Genomic DNA, 21,048 nt, shown 5'->3' with positions numbered 1-21,048 from the left:
ACTAATCTAAATGAAAAACCTGTGAGCTGTCAAAATACTGAAAATAAAATAATGTTATTAAATCTGTAACTAGGGACAGTTGTTGAGGGACAAGCCAGTAGCCTGAGGCCTAAACACAACTGCAAACACAAGGGCAGCACCTGGACCTGCTAAGCATGGGGAGCTCAACACTAATACTTTCACCTGGATTTAAAAAACAAAAACAAAACAGGGGCGCTTGGGTGGCTTAGTCAATTAAGTATGACTTCGGGTCAGGTCATGATCTCAGGGTGTGTGGGTTCAAGCCCCGTGTCTGGCTCTGTGCTGACAGCTCAGAACCTGGAGCCTCCTTCGGATTCTGTGTCTTCCTCTCTCCCCATCGGTCCCCCACTCACACGGTCTCTGTCTCTCAAAAAAGAAATGTTAAAAAAAAAATTTTTTTTTTAAATAAAAATAAAAACAAAATCCTGCTGGGACTTTGACAGGAATGGCATCAAGCCTGCAGACCGATTTGGGGAGAACTGGCGTCATTAATGTTTAAAGATGCCTCATCCATCAGCCACGCCACCAACAAGCGCTCAACGGCTACCACGTTTCTCGGTTCTCAATCCCACTGTGCCCTTTCCCCATCTCCTTTAAAAGGAGAGGAGCTTCCGGAGTAACTCTCAGAAGAGACTCAGGGCAGCAGCCCCGAGGTGTCCTTACAGACCACATTCCCGACTTCTCGGTACACACCTGGAGGCAGTCTATGCCCACAGCCCGTCACCAGGGCTGGAACAGGCAGCAGCTTTCCGTCTTTATAAGACTGGTTCTGTTGTTGTTCTTAGACGGTACAAACTTGCCAGAATCTCAGTGATAAATCATGTTTTGGAATCAAAGTTTAAAAAGCTTATGGAGGAAGCAGCACAGTATATAAGTCTGCTGGCACCTAGCTGAATGCTTTTTTTCACTATACGTTACTAGAAAACATTTTTATTTTATGCGGTCTGTGTGTAAATCAATTTTACAGCATTCCGGAGTCCATCTCTGCAATTCGTATTTCCATGTCCCCATTCCTATCTCTTTCATTTCATATTCATTAACATCTCCTCTGAAAACAGGTAAGATAAGGCTTTACATCGTGTTTTTAAAGTGTATTTCTAGACGCTTCAAAGGAAGTTGCAACATTCCTGACTGAAATCTCACAATGGGCTCGCATGTATGATTTCAGGACTCCTCTCACCCACTCTCTCCTCTGCTCCTTTCTCTCCATAAAACCATGAGCAAGTGAAGATAAAATTTTCATATGAAAATGTGCTGTTAGAAGATCAATAATGTATTTTAGAAGTTTGGAAATAAATTTATCTTAAAAGAACACAAGGGGAGAGGCGCCTGGGTGGCTCAGTCACTTAAGTGTCTCACTGTTGATTTTGGCTCAGATCATGACCTTACAGTCCGTGAGTTCGAGCCCCGCATCGGGTTCTGTGCTGACAGCACGGAGGCTGCTTGGGATTCCCTCTCTCCCTCTCTCTCTGCCCCTTCCCTGCTCTCTCTCTCTCACACACACACACACACACACACACACACACACACACTCTCTCTCTCTCTCTCTCTCTCTCTCTCTAAATAAATAAATCCATAAACATTTTTTTAAATAACAAAATACAAGAACAGAAGGGGGAAAAAGTATTTCCTTCCCCGAACACATCCAGTCTCCATTACTCCTTTTTTGTCTTTTCTAACTCCCTCTATTTGAAGTTCCTAAGTATAAAACATTCTGAAATTTGGCAAAACATGAAATCTGATATGCAGTTTACTGTAAGACCAACTTACCCAACACAGTGTTTTAATCAAACACAACATTCCCTAAAATTATCGGTAGCCTGATAGCTCCCAGGATCTAGTCACAGCACGGTATTCCAGCGTTTCCACAACAGGAATGAAATCTCTCTTCCTAAACGCGCATGAGCTCTCTTCTCTAGACCCATCCTCTGCCCACCCGTGTCCCTGTCTCCTCCAACCCTGGTCTCTAGGACACCTTCCTCTCTGCCCACAGAAAGCCTTTCATCCTGTGAAGTCCTGCCGGTAAGGCATTCTCTTATGAGCAATGTCATGTGAACACCACAAAGTGCGGCATCAGCCCGACGTGGATCTTACTCCAGGCCGTGCTAATTACTGACTCGTGTCTCTGAAGCTGGGCTTCCTCACCTGTGAAATGGAACAACATCCAATTTAGATGACATCCAAGTCAGAGAATTACTGTCAGATTTAGAAATAATACACGTAAAGTCTGTAACACATAACAAGAGTTAAATAACCATCGGAAAAACCCACTAGAACTAAGCTTATTACTTGTTTGTCTGAGTTCATTGTAATTTGCTTGTGTAATTCAATTAACAGTTCAAAATCAGGGCCCCCTCTATCTCTTATACTTTTGCCCTAAATGATTATTTAACTTCTATTACTTTGGGTCTTCTTTATATCTTGTGATTTGTACCCCTAAACAGACTGGAAGCCTTTTTACAAGTTACACATACTTAAAATTTTATGTTAAGTTTAGCGCATTTGCTACTCATAAAAGAAGATTCTGTGAATATTACCATCGGTGGGCAAGGGTCTGCGATCAGTTAGGAGTATCTGTCACAGCTTGGAACAAGGGCAGGGAACACAGACACCTCCTAGTTACAATCTCCAATCCAGAGGAATTATTTTCAAAAGGAATCATTCCTTATTGAGAATTTAGGTATGAATTGGGTAGTTTCCTTAAACCCCATGAGACTATGATTCTCTAAATGGTCAACAAGATGATACTTTTCACGAATTTGCGGGTCATCCTTGCGCAGGGGCCATGCTAATCTTCTCTGTATTGTTCCAATTTTAGTATATGTGCTGCCAAAGCGAGCACAAGATGAACTTTTAAAGTATTTTTAAATGATGGTCCTCAGCTAGCACCTTGGGTCCTTGTTGATGTTTGAGCAACAAAAAAAGCACTTTAGTTTCTTATCCTATAATTCACTCTTAAGAGCCATAATGCCATTTAAAAAAATGTTGTGTTCTGCAATTTTCCGAGTATATTCATGTTTTCATCTTCATCAAAGTCTGTGACTATCACATATCAATAGGGAAAGCAAAAAAGTAGGGAACAGCCACAAGTGAGGTCTGACAAAAAGAAAGCAAATATGCTTCTTTTGGGGCATGTGGGGGGCTCAGTCGGTTAAGCATCCAACTCTTGGTTTTGGCTCAGGTCATGTTTTCATGGTTCATGGGATCGAGCCCTGCATCAAGCTTAGCGCTGACAGCTCAGAGCCTGCTTGGGATTCTCTCTCCCTCTCTCTCTGCCCCTCCCCATGCCCTCACACTCTCTTCCTCTCTCAATATAAATAAATACACATTAAAAAATATTCTTCCTTTAATAATGTCCTAGAAATGCATTACTAAGTAAATCAACCAGCAGAAGATACTCACATCTTAAAAAAACAAAACGCACACCACCCAGACAGACACTTCCTCTTCTTCCCACGCTCCTGTCCTTCCCGAAGATTACCATCACCCACAACTTAAAAGGAACAGCCGCTGCTGTGTTACTGAGCAGAAGTAACACAGTGTGGTCTGGTGGCTGGGCCGGCGGCAGCAGAAGTACCCAGGAATGTGTGGGAAATGCCAGCTCCCAGCCCCACCTGACCTTCCGACCCGAGCCCTGGAGCGACCCGACAGCGGGGGCCACAGCAAGTCCCCACGTGACTGCAACACGGCCCATGGTCCCCACCAACAGCTCCTTCCCTCGCTGACGGGGCAGGCTCTGCACCTGCTTCTCCCCAGCGCCTCTCCACTCTCCCATCCTGCACAACCCAAAGATGTCCTCCTCTGAATGATTCACTCTGCAGTAACTTTTGTGATGGTTTCTTCCTTTCTCTCCTTTTAAAATGTGAGCCTGCTGGGTGCCTGGGGGGCTTAGTCCGCTAAACATTCGGCTCTTGGTTTTGGCTCAGGTCATGATCTCATGGTGTATGGGTTCAAGCCCTACATTGGGCTCCATGCTGACAGTGCAGAGCCTGCTTGGGATTCTCAATCTCTCTCTCTCTCTCTCTCTCTCTCTCTCTCTCTCTCTCTGTCCCCCCCTTGCTCACTCTCCTATCCCTCTCAAAAATAAATATATAAACTTAAAAAAAATTTTAATAAAAAATAAAAATAAAATGAGATTGCCTTTTAAGCTGTATGTTTTTAAATTTATTACACAAAAATTATTATGAGCTGTTCACGGAGAAAGAGATTTTTAATCTGTATCAAGAGACAGAATAACCCTAGGTGAAAAATCCTTTTGTAAACAGGCCCACTGTTAGCATTCCATCTTTGGCTGTAGACAACCAAACCCACATCTGCAGGGAAGGCTTTCAATCAGCCATTACACCGGTTGAGCAGTTTACAAAGAAATGATTACCCCACAGCCATCGAAAGCACCGCCTCCGTGGATGCTCGCACAGCCCGGGCACCTGGGGCCTCACTCACCTGTGCACATAGTGCAGCTGATGAACGGAGTCGATGGCGATCACCATCTCGGCCAAGTAAAACCGAGCCATGTCCTCGGGCAGTCTGTCTTCAAATTTGCTGAGCAGGGTCAGCAAATCACCACCCACATAATAGTCCATAACCAGGTACTGGGGAGGAGAAAAAAAGTAAGGAAATAAGAAGGGTAAAAAAGTAATATATGTAATAGAACCCAAGGTCAAGTAGCACTGGGGTCAAATACCGTCATTGATAAGTAACAGGAAGCTGTGAGGGATGATCATGATGAGGCCTCTGTGTGCCTCCCAAGACAAGTAAATAAAACATTTAAAAACCCAGGCAGGGGACAACAGAGGATTACCATGGTTTTGTTGTTAGATTTTGCCAAGTAACGACACCAAAAAGTAACATCAACATCGTCACCTAGAATAGACCACAGTTTTACCAATATTTCATAGAATAAACACTCTAATTCTCCAAAAATGATGACAGTAACTCAGAATATAAGATAGTCACATCTGTTGAAAAGATTCCTCTTTATCATCGTTATGTTTTCCTCCTTTTCTCTTGGACTGGTGGTAACTTTATTAAACCAGTACTTAGATCTGCATTTGGAAATCACTGTTATATAGGATATAATAATTTTCATGATGTACATATGTCTGTCCCCTCTTATTACTGATAGTGCACAAATATCCACACGGACTCTTCTTAGTCTATAGAAACAGAAGCCCACTCATTTTAGATATGGATTCTCATGAATATGTGTACATGATAGTGTGATTTATAATAATATGTATATATATATTTGGCACAAAGCTGGCTTTTGTTATTTATAACAAACTCCTTTCAATCACACTAGAATTTATGTGAATGAGGTGACTTTTGCAAAGCCCTTGGGTAACCTAAGGATGGGGGCTGGTCGCCAGGGGCACCAACCAAGATTGGAAGGTTGGAAATTTCCAGGGGAGGGCAGAGGCAGAGTCCATCATTAATGGGCAATGCCCTGTGGATCGTGCCCACGTACTGACACCTTGTGAGAGCCCCGAAAGGATGAGTGAGGTCTGGAGAGCTTCTAGGCTGGCCAAGTAGAGGCACTGCTGGGGAGAGCAGGGCCCTTCTGCTCAGCACCCCTCTCGCCACACCTTGCCCTGTGCCCCTGCGTCACGGAGCTGCTCCGACAGATCAACTGGACCTGAGGAGTAGGTGGTGGCACTCTCCAGCCCAGTGTCTGTGAGTCAGAAGCACAAGTAATAAGCTGGACTGGTATGCAGGGGGTGAGGCAGGAGTCCTGTAGGGCTGGAACCCTTAGCCTATGGGACCTGTCGCTATCTCCAGGCGACACCATCAGAACAGAGTTAAGTCACAGGACACTCTGCTGGTGTCACAGAAGCCCACACACCTAATGTCAGAAGCAAAGCGGTACAGAGACAGCACTGTGTAACAGAAGTGACACCAACAGTTTTCCTTTACCATAGGTGTATGCCAACAACGAAAAGATAAGGAGTAGATGCCAAAATGTTCACAGGGATTAGCTCTGGGGTGTTAGATTACCTATGATGTCATAGCTTTCTGGTATTTTCTTTTTTTTTTTTTAAGTTTATTTATTGACTTTGAGAGGGAGGAGGAGAGAGAGAGGGAAGGAGGGAGAGAGGGAGCAAGCGAGCAGGAGCAGGAGAGGGACAGACACAGAGGAGGTAAGAAAATCCCAAGCATGCTCTGTGCCATTATCATGAAGCCGGACATGGGGCTCAATCCCACAAACCACGAGATCATGACCTGAGCTGAAATCCAAAGTTAGATGCTCAATCAACTCAGCCACTAGACGCCCTGCTTTTTAGTATTTTCTATTTTGCTTTATAAACATGATATATGTGTGTGTTATATTATGTTAATTATATCATATCATACATTATGTATATTCTTTAGGTTAAGTGAAAACAAGACACAGTGAAAAGATGGCCTCTGTAGTCAGAGACACCTGTATTTAAATTCTGACCCTGGGTTATAAATGACTTTTGAAAAATAAATTACTCTCCTTGACAACTTATTTTGACATCTATATATCTATGCTAACGACACCTTCCTCAGAGCGTAGCACACAGCATGAAGGAGAGTACACAGAAGATACTTAAATGTCACTTATAACACCTTCAAGTTAAAATAATTTTATTACCGAGGGGCACCTGGGTGGCTCAGTTGGTTAAGCATCCAACTCTTGATTTCAACTCAGGTCATGACCTCATGGTCGTGAGATCAAACCCCGATTTGGGCTGTGCACTGGGCACGGAGCCTGCTTAATATTCACTCTCTCCCTCTCCTTCTGTCCCTCTCCCCTGCTCATGGGAACACATGCTTGCCTGGTCCCTCTCTCAATAAATAAAGAAAAAATTTTATTGCCAAATAAAGATATTACTTCAGTGATATCAACCAAGTTGACATTTAAGATTTAAAGAGTCTTGAGGAAATTCACATTCTCACATTAAAATTATAAGCATGGGCAATTTTTGTTAAATAAAAGCAACTAATTTCATTTTTTAAATCCTTGGAAATCAGAGAAACAATGTATTTCAAATCCTGGTCTGTGGTTTACTGGTATATTTACCAGGCCTAATGTTTAACAGACTCTATAATAGCATAAACATGTTGCTAGCAATGACAATGTCTATGGAGAAGAAATCCACATCTACTACTTTGGCAAACACAAAACTCTACAAATAAAAAACTCTGCTATTAAAACTGGGAACAAATACTTACACAAAGAAAGTCATAAAACATAACACACTCCCTTCAACAAACATTCACCGGACGCCAATCAGGATTTTTCTATCCCAAACCCAGAGAAGAAACCCAGAGGATAAGAAGGCAAAGGTTCCGACCTCAAATGCTTTCCTGCCTCGATGGTGCACAGCGGTTATTGCCGCTCCCCCAGGCCTAAGGTCTGAGGATAAGCATCTGCCAGTCAACTGCTAAAAAATATTCACCTCAACATTTTTGCCACCTATGGTCACTTTTGCCACTTACGGTCACATTCAAAGTTTAGGCTCTTTGGTGTCAGTCTATCGCCTACTTTCACCCATAATCTGCTATGTGCTTCCTCTTAATAAACCCCATGGATCCCTTTCCTCGGGCCTCTCCATGTGCCTCACTGGACCTCTTCTACGATAAATAAACCTCCTTGAGAGAGCATACAAAATTATACATACACAGGGGCACCTGGGTGGCTCAGCTGGTTGAGCATCGACTCTTGGTATCGGCTCAGGTGGTGATCCCAGGGCTGTGGGGTCGAGCCCTGCATCAGGTCCCATGCTAAGCATGAAGTCTGCTTAGGATTCTCTCTCTCTCTAATAAAACTTTTTAAAAAACTATGAATACCTTATTATTCCCAGTTTTCCTTTCCTGCGGCCTGCCAAATAGCGTACTGGCTCTGCCTGCTCGTACAGTCTTTCCCTACCTTGCCCTCCGAAGGAAACAGCTGTTACTAAGACAGAATTCAGCAACTAGAGAGACCAATGAGCAGAAAACACCGAAGAAAATTCGCAAGAGAAAAGCGAGGAGTTGAAAACAACTAAACTTGCAATTGGGTTTTGGTATTAGGAGAACGAGATGCATTAGAAACGGCAAATAAAAACTTCACATAGGGAAAAAGTTCCTTTGGTCCATACCTAGCCCAGCAGATCCTTCCGAGAGCTGCAAGTCATTCTTTTGCGTGTTCCCCTTTGTTCAGCTCAACACTGGACTCAATGGCCAAGGTCCTGCAGCATCGACTTCCTACTGAATCTCCTCGGAGTCCATCCACCTCTAGCCCCACCCACTTCCCCAATGCTAATCTAGGCCCCTGGCAGTCCTGACTATAGTCCTCTTACAGGTTTAGAAACCAAATAAGTAGCTTCCTATTTTATATTTTATTCTGCAAGTGAGTTTCTTGGGAATGGAAGACAGAATACAGAACAAGAGAGGAACATATAAGCTCATTCACAACTTGACAGAGGAAGGACGCACTGTGTGCACACATCACACTCCACAATGGAGACGCTAGAGTGACTAAGACGAGGTTCCTGTCTTGATCGAGTTTACAACCCAATGGAGGAGAAAACACATCAGCGAGCAGCTTCGGCGTCCTATAAACACTACGGCAGGAATAACAGAGGGTACCACCGCAGGCCCGTAAAAGAACAGACTCGAACTTTGAACCACGTTCTTTCGTTCCTTCGTCTAAATGTCTTTTTGTATGAGGTGTGACAACTGTTCTTATTTAAAGAGTAAATTACCTAGGGGCCCTGAGGGGGCTCAGTCAGTTAAGCGGCCAACTTCGGCTCAGTCATGATCTCGTAGTTTGTGAGTTCGAGCCCTGCATCAGGCTCTGTGGCAACAGCTTGGAACCTGGGCCCTGCTTTGGATTCTGTGTCTCCCTCTCTCTCTCTCTCTGCCCCTCCCCATCCATACTCTGTCTCTCTCTGTCTCAAAAATAAATAAAATATTTTTTTAAAGTCTGTTATCTAAAACAAGCAGTTAAATATCTGTTCTTTTCTGTAAGTAGACTGAAATGTCCCCTTATCATAATTTAGGATGTGAAATATACTTGGATCTGCTCTTGGGCTCTCTATCTTGCTATGGTTGTCTAGTCCCATGTCAATATCACATGGCTCTCCATGAATAATTAGTAATACCTGGTAGAACTTTCTATAAACTTTCTATAAACTATCTTTAAAATATTACCCTATGTGGCTAAGATGCCTTTAAACAAGAAAAATAAAGAAGAAATATAAGAAAAATATAGACTGAGAAGTAATGTTGGTAAGAAATGTCAAGGAGATGATAATCCCAACATAAAGGGCTCCCACCAGGTGGCAAGAAGAGGGCAAGCAATCCAGCAAAACTAGGGTGAGGCCATATTAACAATTAATTCACCTGAGAGGAAGCACAATTAGCCAATTAATACAAGGTCACAACCAAAGCAATGAGATCTATTTTATACCAATCAGACCAGCAAGAAGACCATTTCTGTCTTGGGAATGGTGAGTTGAAACAGCACTGCATTCTTGGGGATGACACACTGCAACTCCTCGGGAAAGTAACTGCCTGTATCTACTGAAATTCAAAAGGTACGAACCCCTGGATCCACTTTTAGGAACACAGTCAAGTAAAAGAAAAATTCCAGTTATGTCGGGCATGTGAACAATATATTTACTGCACAGCACTTCAGTAACTGCAACAAGTCAGAAACAATATGAAGAGAGAGCAACAAGGAAACTATTAAATGGATCCATTTAACATGGTCATTCTGTAGAATATTAATACAGTCGCCAAAAAGAATAATTAAATATATATGCCCATGGGATCATTGAAGGACAAGAGCAAGATGCAGAGTAATACATACTGGGTTTTTACATTTCTAGACCTCTGTATTGTAGAGGCATAAAGAGCTACTCACACTGCAGTTGACAAGTGCAGTTGAGTTCTGCAAAGGGCCAAAGGTGATGGACCCAAAGTTAAAGGCAAACAGCTCACCCACAATGAGAGGAAGAATGAGAACAGGTACAAATAGAAGGAAACCTGCACTGAGACAGGGAAGGTGAAAGGAAACGCTGAGACTAGAGCATGGAAAGTGGCGAGTTGGTGCTTGAGTGACCAGTGCTATCACTGTCCCCATGAAGTAGGTGTCCCAGAGTGTGGGCACAGGGATTTAGATAAGGTCTCTATACTGCACACAGGGGTCACAACTGCTGCCCCCACCTTGTGGGTTTGTAATCAGCAGCGGAAGAACTGAAACGATTCACCCAAACACACCTTGGGCAGTGGGAAAATTAGAACTCCTGGTTCTAGGTCCTGAGATCAGTTTCTTTTTACTCTAAAGAGTCAGTTCCATAAAAAACCTAACTATATCCATGACATAAAGAATATGTGCTGAGTCCCATTGTAATAAAAAAAGAAATTAAAGATACAGACTGAGTCTTTAGCAATCTTTCAGCCCTCCAAAATAAACAGACCACCAGGTATGGCTAAAACACACCACGTAAGATTTCCAACTCAGAATTTCTTAAAAAAAAAAAAAAAAAAAAAACTTTATTTCAAAGCCTGTGCTTGTAGGAAACTACATTCCAAAGAAATAATGCTAAAACATGTGAAAGCATACAATAAATGTGTGTTCTGGAGAAAGAGCATCTCCTAGGACAGATCTGCTTTTGGAAGTCTCATTAGGGAGAACAGGAAGTCTGTTCAGTCATCCTGCAGCCAGACACACTACTAGCCAGTCCTGGAGCCCCCCCTGCACGCAGCCCTCCTTGCCTTTTTTCCTACCAATTTCTATCTTCAGCACAAACTGGATTCCAATAAAGAGTCTGGAGTTCATATGACTAATGACCATCTAATACGTAAATTTCTCTCATCCTATAAACAATTTACAAACACTAATTCAAGAAGTAAAATTTTTGTTTTAAATATTTCCTGGACTTTTTTTTTCTCCAGGATAAAATAACTAAAAAGCAGACAAGAAGGTAAGTGGACAAGGAAAAACAGACAAGAAGGTATGAAGAAGAGACACATTTCACAGATGCATAATATTCTAAATGATATCTAAGTGAGAAGAATTGTGACGCTGTTGATACAACCGAGCAGGTCTGTGTTTAATGAGTTTTTTTTTAAAAGGTTCTAATCACATTTTAAGATTGTCATTAAGATACCCAACTTACCTGAAGTACATAAAATGCATGTATGCTACGACTCTATACATGTTTTCATCAGCTGGCTGGAGAGAGATTTAAGCGGGTTCTACGTGAAGCCGAAATTATTCATTATGGCTTCCTTGAACCACACAGCACTACAGACCAGGTTATTTTGGAAAAGAATCATAACATAAGATTTGCTTTTTGGTATCTCAGATGAGATTTGCCAACATTTCTAAATGATTTTATCTTCTAATATTTCATAAATATTCAAAAGAAAAGCTTTGATGATAACCAAGGTAATTTAGGACTTGAACTCTTGAGACTAACACAGCACGAGCTTCCCCTAAGAAATACTGGCAGTTTCCAGAAGATATGTCTATTCCAGTCCTCCTCCACTTACACTGTAGCTTTTATTCTAATAGAATTAATGACTGATCTATACAGACTACATCTCATCAAGAAATGAAAAACCAATGTTAATTCTAATGTCAGAAGAAAGGGCACACAGAAAACTAAACTCAGAGAAGACAGAATAAGTCAGACTTTTTGTCAGTGAAAATGAGGCAAAATTTTGCTATACGAGATTTGGTATTTGGACACTCTAGTTCTGTATCTATAAATTTCCACGTTTGTAATGAAATACAGAGTCTTAAGCAATCCCGCACTCCACGGTGTTGCACCTATCTGTAACAGAAAACACGGTCACTGGTGGATTTTAGAACTTATTACCTAAAAGCCTTCGAAAACCCATCATGATAGACAGCCGTCAGTTTGCTAACCAAATACTTGGTGCGTGTTTTCTCTTAGAAATTTTGCTGACAAACCTGTGTAGGTTGTATTTGCACTGACACATTCACCGTGAAAATTCCACAAAAGTATGGTAAGTTCAAGTCAAATACCATCCCACTCAATTTAACAGAACTAACGTATGCAAAGCTCTACACCATGACTTTTAAACAATTCTGACTAAAACCCACAATAATAAACATGATTTATGATTCCATACATATTATACAAGAAATAAATGTCATGAAACAGTAATTCCTCTTACTGCTTGAACTCTGTCATTTCCTATTTAATTTTTTAAATGCTGGTTGTAACCCCTTACATTGATTTTTATGACCCACCAATGGGTCACAATCTCAAGTCTGAAACACACTACTTCAAGCTGCAAGCATATGTGGAATATAAAGACAATCTGGCCTAAATCAGACATACTCTGTGACTACTAAGTTACAAAAACTTTTAATTATATTTTCGCTTAAAGATAGCAGAGTTCATGTTGTTCAAGTCAGAGATGTATAAAGGCATGTTGCCACTTGTATAATAGCAGCACTAATTAATGAGCATACAATTTTTTAAGTTTATTTATTTTCTTGAGAGAGGTAGACAGAAAAAGGGAGACAGAGAATCCTAAGCAGGCCCTGTGCTGTCAGCTCAGAACCTGATGTGGGGCTTAGTCTCATGAACCAAGAGAACATGACGTGAACCGTGACCAAGAGTCGGATACTTAACTGATGGAGCCCCCCAGGTGCCCCTCATGAGCTTCTAACTTTGACGAAGCATATCCCTCACCTGGAAGGCATTTACAGACTGTCCCTCCGACACCTGTGTTTCGGCATGTCATTTCACCACAGGTAACGCACCTCTAACTAAAGGCTGGGTGGAAGATCTCCACTGCCATTAAGTGCATTTTGAACTATGGACATTTCCTTAGGACTTAAATCCCCCAAACTAGTGCTAAATGTAGTTTGAGCTCAAAAGGTCCGTCTGGTGCACATTTATGTGGAAATGGGGATCTCGTTTCTTTTTACTTTTGACCGCGTGAAACTTAAAGCAGCTTGACATTACCTGTGATTCAAACACGAGCTGTCAACATGGCTTCACTGTAGCGTAAGTTTTACATGTTTGAGTGCTGTTTTGTCCCAGATTTCTGGGTTAAATTTATTTAAAAACATATCAAGTCTATAGGAAAAACTAATTTCAAAGCTTTTCGGTATTCTCTAATAACGGCTGATGGTGGGTTTTTTGTTGTTGTTGTTGTTGTTCAGACATGTTTCAACCTTGTCCCTTTGACATAAAACGTTAACACTGCAAAAGCACCGAATTCGTGTACTGCAAGTGGGGATATGCAGCCAGGATTTCTGACACAATTTCATAGATGTGGATATGGTAGCAGTTGTTTCCATGAGGCTGAATAAAGCTGACTGGTGATACTACTGCTTCAGTGACAAACGACAGGTTCAAGTATCTGCTGCCGGCTCCCTGCTGAGCTGACTAAGAAGATGACTGCCCACAGGTTCTAGGAAGCTGGGGTTTGATATTATGTGTAACTGCCACGCCTATTTTTACCTCTCCATGGTAATACATCTAAGTGGAGAACATTTAGGTTATACAAATTTGTGTCTTCTCAACTTCTCCGAAAATACTATGACTAATTACTCCACATAAACTATGAATAAAGGCAGATGCATCGGTGACTGCAAACTCAGGCCTGATGCCTCAAGTAACAACAGAGCAGAATCTATAACCTCTCTTTTAAAAATAATTTTTTTCATATTTTATTTTTGAGAAAGAGAGAAAGTGGGGGAGGTCAGAGAGAGAGAGAGGGAGACACAGAATCCAAAGACAGGCTCCAGCTAGCTGTCAGCACAGAGCCTGATGCGGGGCTCGAACCCAAGAATCACAAGAACGTGACCTGAGCTGAAGCCAGACGCTCAACCAACTGAGCCACCCAGGCACCCCCTGCCCCCCACCGTAACCTCTTTCAACTCAAGAGCCAAAAACAACCATTCAAACTCCTTTCCTGATTTTAAAATCACCCACTGATGCTGTCCCAATGTCCCCCATGCTTTAAGCAACTCTTCTCGCTAAAAGGCGAACCGTCTGAGACAAGTGTATTTTCTGAGAACGTATTTCTTGACCACGGCCACAAACCTGACCGCAGTCACTCAATGCTGGGAAGCAGCCTGCCTCCTGCCTGATAAGCTAGGCGCTCAGGAACTACCTACAGGAGCTTTGTCCTTTCTGGGTTTTATCTCTGTGACGAACTTCTGCAGAGGTCAGGGGTTGGGTTCTGGTTTGGGGCCCGCCTGACAGCTGGGCAGGCCGCGAGCAAGGCTCAGAGCCCCCTGTGCAGGGCACATGCCCAAGTTCGAGCAGGACAGCAGCTCCGTGGGGCCTGGTGGCACCAGGCTGCCGTCCCGGTCATGAACATCTCATCCAGGCTCCGCCTGCCTGGACACCAGGACGTGAAGTCTGTGCGCTCTTCCTGACAGCGATCCCAGAACGTCAAGGGACAGCAACACATATCGCATCAGAAACACTATCAAATTAGGGTGCCTGCGGGGGGCTCAGTTGGTTACACATCCGACTTCGGCTCAGGTCATGATCTCATGGTTCGTGGGTTTGACCCCCGCGTTGGACTCTGTGCTGACAGCTAGCTCAGAGCCTGGAGACTGCTCTGGATTCTGTGTCTCCCTCTCTCTCTGCCCCTCCCATGTTCATGCTCTGTGTCTGTCTCTCAATAATAAATAAACATTTAAAAAATATATATATAATTAAAAAAATAAAAGTATAAAACAATTCGTATCTTGCAGGCTGTACAAAACTAAGTAGGGGGCCAAATGGGAGCCGCAGGCCATAGTTTGCTGAGAATGGATCTAGAAGATAAAGACCCTGAGATATAGTACTAGTGGCCCTCAGGAGCATGTGACTTCCATGGCTAACCCTCAAAATGGAACACATGACAACTCAAAACCAATATACGCAAATTAAACTAATCCCCTCCCCCTCAGCTCTACTTGCCCCGTCCCAAATATGGTTCCCAACTCAATTCATCAGCTACTCTGCACTGAATCCTACAAGTCAGACCCTGGAAAACGAAGAATCATACACTGTCACCCTTTTAAAGCCCTTCTTGAAATCAGACTAAAGTCCCAGCGCCTCAGCTTGCTCTTCACTCAAAGCCCCACTGTACACTCTCTCTCCTCCCTGTAATCACCCTGGCTCCGTCCCTTCCCTCAGACATGCCCACCCCCTCTTACACAGACTGCCCCCTCACCCGGGGTCCTAACACAGCAGTTTTCACACTTGGCTCCAGGAGGGAAGGCAGAAGGATGGAGCAAGAGACCAGGGCAGTTCCATTTCTGTCATCTAGGCTCTCAGACAGAATGCCATTTTAAAAATACACAAGAGTCCCATGACCAAAAAACCACATCATTTTGAGAAATGTGGCTAATTTCTTCCCTGTGGCCTGTCACATGGCTACTCTCTTTCCCGTGGCCTGTCACGTGGCTACTTTCTTTCCCGGTGGCCTGTCAGGCACCAGGTGCTGAGACTCTCCCTCTCCCCACTCAGCCCCCCGCCCCCCCCCCCCCCCCCCCCCCCCCCCCCCCCCCCCCCCCCCCCCCCCCCCCGCACACCTCTGCTCACCTCGCCCGCTCTGCCTCTCCTCCCTCTTGGTTTAGCTGGGAGTCTACTCAGAGGGGTCCTCACCGACTTCACGCCTCTGAATGAATGTTCTGCTTCCTCCACCTGACACCACCTGAGAATATTGCCTACTTGACTGTGGACTTCTTGTCTGGTCATTAAGAACAGGGCTCCTCTGTCCCTCGCCCCCACATCTCCAGAATCTAGAGAGCAGAGCCTAGCACTCGGCATGAGTCCACTAAATATCCGTCGCGAGAATAAGACATCGTATTAGTTTTCCTACCCCAGGACCCAGTGTCATGTGCGGCACAGGGCAGGAACGCAACAAGTGTGTGCTAACAAAACAAACCGTGACATAAACACCAGGGCCAGCAAACGAGAGCCTGGAGGAGCGGGCCCCGCGGCGGTCCTCGAGGCCAGGCCATCCCCTGCCGCTCCCACTCCCTGGTTTGTCCCTTCAGTTGTCGCTCAGCAGCTCTCCACCGGTTTCTGCTTCCCTCCGAGCTCACTCCTGATTCCTTCTGTCACGTGGTCGGTGGTGTCCACATAAAAGCAGGTGCAGCCTGGCTTTGAAAGGCAGCTCTGCTTAAAGTTAACGCGCGGCCACTTTGAAAAATAAGTAAAATTCCTAGTAATAAAACACTACAAATAAGACATACTGGGCAAGTCGTGAAAAGAGAAAATCCTGAGAACCTTTTATAGAATTTAAATGTCTGGATTTAGTGTGGACTTGCCTATTCAAAAGCATAAAAAATTCCAGGGGAAATGGACCAAATTACCCCGAAGGGTGCGGGGAGGAGGACAATTTATATGCTGGGCAATTCAGTGGTTTTCTAAATAATAACTACATTTAAATAGCGCTTAAAGGAAAATAATGCTAGATGCTGCCAATAAAAATGTAATAAGAATACTTAAACATATAGAAATGGTTCTTACTAAGTTATTGTCATCCTGGAAAGCATAATGCAAGGTTGTAATCCATTTGTTATCTCCATTCACTAAGACGTCCCTTTCTTCACGAAAACATGCTGTCTGAAAAGGGGAAGAAAAAAAAAGATTTTTTAATCAGAGGACACTTCACATAAAACTAGGAAATATATTATGCAAACAACTGCTTAAGATGGTTATTATGCTCTCTGTCCTGGAAAACGAATACATCCAATATTAACAAGGCTTTTCCACAAGTCAGGCACCCTCAGAAAGCAGACAACAGGAATGAGACCCTTGAAAATACGTTCTATTAACGCCGCTGCAGTGCCCAACAACCAGAAAAATGCACGCATTCATTCACCAACCACGGCCCATTTAGTTAACGTTTTGCCACCTTTACTTCTGTTTTCATGTGAAGGACATAAAATACAAGTAAGTGGTCATCTTCCTCCTTTCACTACCCACCCCGCCCCGACTCCTCCCCTGATAAAATGGCTCATCCACAGATACTATTTTCTTCCCTTCATGCACTTGGATCACACGTGTATGTGTCCAAAAACAAAAGAACTGCTTTCCATTTTGAAATTTTCCATGAATGTTACTACTTTATCTACCCTTCTGCAACTTGATGACTTCTTATTCAATGGTGGCTATTTTCCCTTCAACTGCTGTGACAGTCCGTTGTTAAACTCTAGCAGAATTTATTCACACAAATCCCCAACCAGGAAAATGCAGGTACCTCCAACTTTGTTATTAAGATGTTGCAATGAATAAATCTGTACAAGAGTCTCTGCAGTTATATAGTTAGAGGTAGAAATGCTACCGAGAAGCATTTTCAACTTTACCGGACATGGCCAATTTTCTCTCCCAAGCCCGTGCTGATTACTACCTGGTGGAGAAATCTGCCCTCTTCCCCACATCCTCAACTGCATTTGGAATGATAAGACTTTGAAGTGTGTCACTATGGTGGGTGGAAAACTATATGTCACTGCTCTTTTCATTCACGTACTCCCAATGACCCGTGCAGATAAAAGAGCTTTACGTGCGCTTCCTGGACAACTGAACTTCCTCTTTGAATTGTTCCCTCCCTTTTGTCCAATTTCTCTAATGGACTGTTGTTTCCTTTTTGATTTGTAGAAGTTTCAGTTTATTCTGAGATTGTATTTCCACTATTATGAAGACAGAACTCTCAGAAATAAGTGGCTAAAGTTAAAACACTGTATATGGTACATTATAATTATATTATCTATCATCTTTTTTTAATGTTTATTTTTGAGAAAAGAGAGAGTGCGTGCACGCGCAGGGAAAGGGCAGAGAGAGAAGGAGACACAGAATCCAAGGACACAGAATCTCAGCTGTCAGCACAAGGCCTGATGTGGGGCTCAAACCCACAAACTGTGGGATCATGACCTGAGCCGAAGTCGGATGCGTAACCGACTGAGCCACCCAGGCGCCCCAATAATCTATCTTTAAAGTTTTAACTTAAAAAAAATCCGGTACCCCAGAACGTTCAAAAAGAAGGGAAGGATAAAAGTAAAATCTAAATCCTCTGAGTCACACCAACATTTTCATTGTCACGTGTGTCCATAGGTCACCACCAAAAACTCCATGCCATGTCTTCTTAGAAAATTTGTCTCTCTGTGTGAACACACGTGTGCACATGAACACACGTCATATTCACGTGGTGCCTCATCTCCCCTATCTTTTCTTTTTTTACACAAATCAGATCACAGTGCTCTGCAAGTTGCTTTTTTTTCTTTTCTCAAGTAACAATATACCCGAATAGTCTTCCAAACCAGGACCCAGTCGCACCTTCTCCCCACTGGCTACACACTCACACACACTGAAGAGTCACCACAATATTCTATCTGGAGGAGGCACCAACTTCTGGATTTCCCGTGAAGTAAGTTCAACAGCCATGACACACAAAACAATTAACAGTACCTCATCAAGCACCCTCATTTTTTCCATGTATTTCCATAAATTTTATTTGAGCAAATAAAACTTTCAGAGCCATGCATGAAATAGCACCAGAGAAAAATTTTTAAATCATTAATCCAAATCAACAGGCAGTTTTGCCTGTCCATCCGATGACTGAAGTCTACCTGGTACTCGGTTCACTTTAGCAGGAAAACAGAACCACCCAGCACACTCACTACTAAGTCCTGTTTCAGAATCGGAGTCACCTACAGTTATACACAGAGGCAAGGGGTGTCCAGCCCAGAAGACTCCTTTCTCCTGACTTTATCTCGTTATGGCAGCTTTCTGAAATCTCAAAGACATTCTAGCTAAATTCTAAAAAACGTTTGACAGGAGACTCCAAAGTAAACAAAACTCCAAAGATGATTTGTCAGCAGATTAAACTTTAGCACATTCTAATCTATTCTGAACTGTTCAGTGAAAAAATAATTTTAAATAAATGTAAACTATGACCCAGAATTTCAAACATATACAAGAGAAAAGAGTAAAACTACCTCTTCCTCACAAGATACTCATCAGCCAACTCCAACAACTCTGTTATTCCTCCATCTTGTTTCTTCTACACCCTCACCCCCTCACCCTCACCACCACCCTCCCTCCATGGAAATGTGTGGGCATGCACAGGTGCACATACACACACGCACACATGGTTTTTTTCTGAAGCAAATCGCAGACATCATATGACTTTATCCTTAGGTATTCAGGTATTAAACTGGTCGTATTAATGCCTCAGATACCGAGGTCAGATCTAAAACACAGTCTCCTGTTTTGCTCCAGTAGGTCACACTGTCCTCAGTTGTCAGAACTGGGGTGGGGTGGTTAGGGCAATCTCACAGGAAGAGGCCAGGGATGCTGCTACACATCCTACAATGCACAGGACAACTTATGCCCCAAGGACTTTATCTGGTCCCAAATGTCATAAGTGCCACTGCTGAGAAACCTTGTTCTCAGTCAATATTAACCAAACCAGGATGCCTGCATTACCTCAGGTTTCATGAAGCTGTAACAAGGAGTCCATATGCATAAATAGGCTGTAACAATGTCTACTTCTACCTTTTAAAAAAACTCAATAATTTTTAATATCCCCCTTTAAAATATAATATTTGAGTATGTAAGAATGTAATACATATGTTGAAGAGGCTACTGAAGATTATACAACTTCTTCAGATTCCATCACGCAATTTTTATTCAACCAAACATGCTGCTTGCCACGGTGCTATTGTGCCTGCTATGCAGCTTTGTATTTTTAATACGCAGTTATATACTGTTTAAACTTTACCCTTAACAGGCTACTGGTTAAAGAGAGCAGCAGTAATACCTATTCTGAAAGAGAAGTTAATATGGACCACATACGAATGATGATAATTCTGTACATGTGTCACAGGATTCTCTTCCCCAGATCAACAAGTGTATCTGTAGAGCAACACTCTTACACAGCACCCCAAAACTGCCTCAACACTTGAAAATCATGTGTTGAAATGAAAACACCCACTCGTGATTTTATCCACCTTGGCTTCTCATTTATTCGTAAGAGACTTCTCTCATCCACAAAGTATTCACACAGAGAAATTCTTTCATATAATAAGACATTCTATTGAATCTAGTATTTGAGGAGGAAAAAGGCAATTTTTTTATTTATTAAAAAGCAGAAAAGTGTTATTTTTAATTGCGAAATACAAGAATTCCAAATATCAGGTCTTATTCACCGTGGCACCAGTTTACTTTCAAATCTCCATTTCAAAGAGATGTGATGGCCAAACCTAACATGAGATACATCATATCTTAATTTACTTGTCAGTAAAGAAAAAATTTTTACATAATTAAACAAAAGAGAAATCATTTAATAACAGCACAATTGGGAACAATGTGATATGTGAGAAACTAGACATGTTTACAACCTTTGAATGCAAAGATACACTGACAACTTTTTCCGAAGACAATCAAAGTGTCCACGTACAGGTGCCACCCACACACACAAAGGGGATCCACTACCGAGGAGTTTGATCTGAGGAATGGATACACTTTAGAGTCCACACAACATGAAAACCCTGCAATATAAAAACCATCCTTGAATCCCTTCACAACCTCAATCCACGAACTAAAGTACCACAGAAGCCAACAGCAGCATGGTGGACTATGACCATCTGAGGCCCTCTCGTTCTAATGTACACTGCACGTGCTTCTGACATGAGGTGAGTAGTTCTGAAGTGCTGTCTTCTCATGTTTTGAGTTTTCTCTCTGCCAGCCACACACAGAAATGACTGAAATGTGCTGATATTTTGATTCCGCCTTACCAAGAATTCACATTTTGATTAAACTCACAATTCCAAGGCAAACATATAAAGATTTTGACTAAAGAGTTCAAGATCGTAAAAATGTGGACATAATCTAAATGACCATCAATGTTTTAAAAAATAAAAATCAAACTACTAAAAAATATATCCATTCAGTATAATGAAGCTATTTAACAGAATGAGATAAATGTGTAAATAGAAAAACCCAATATAGATATTAAATGATAAAAGCAATGTGAAAAATCAGTCTTTTAATATGATTCCATTATAATAAAATTTTCCAT

The 21,048-nt window shown here is 42.4% G+C and overlaps 1 protein-coding gene and 1 non-coding gene across 13 annotated transcripts in view; both read right to left on the bottom strand.

Annotated features, from left to right (window-relative positions):
- Nucleotides 1-21,048, bottom strand: part of CDC42BPA (CDC42 binding protein kinase alpha) — a 293,765-nt gene that overhangs the window by 169,098 nt on the left and 103,619 nt on the right. For all 12 annotated transcript variants that reach the window (XM_029934874.1, XM_029934879.1, XM_029934875.1 and 9 more), the window contains exons 4-5: nucleotides 16,497-16,592; nucleotides 4,465-4,613 (exon numbers count right to left, since the gene is read on the bottom strand). In XM_029934874.1, the coding sequence (XP_029790734.1) occupies nucleotides 4,465-4,613; nucleotides 16,497-16,592 (245 nt within the window). The remainder of the gene's footprint in view (nucleotides 1-4,464; nucleotides 4,614-16,496; nucleotides 16,593-21,048) is intronic.
- LOC115288747 lies at nucleotides 2,757-2,863 on the bottom strand. The gene has a single exon (XR_003907153.1). It is a non-coding gene; the product is annotated as a U6 spliceosomal RNA (small nuclear RNA).

The sequence above is a fragment of the Suricata suricatta genome, chromosome 3, assembly GCF_006229205.1.
Source record: "Suricata suricatta isolate VVHF042 chromosome 3, meerkat_22Aug2017_6uvM2_HiC, whole genome shotgun sequence".
Lineage (NCBI taxonomy): Eukaryota > Metazoa > Chordata > Mammalia > Carnivora > Herpestidae > Suricata > Suricata suricatta.
This window is presented reverse-complemented; position numbering and strand designations above follow the sequence as displayed.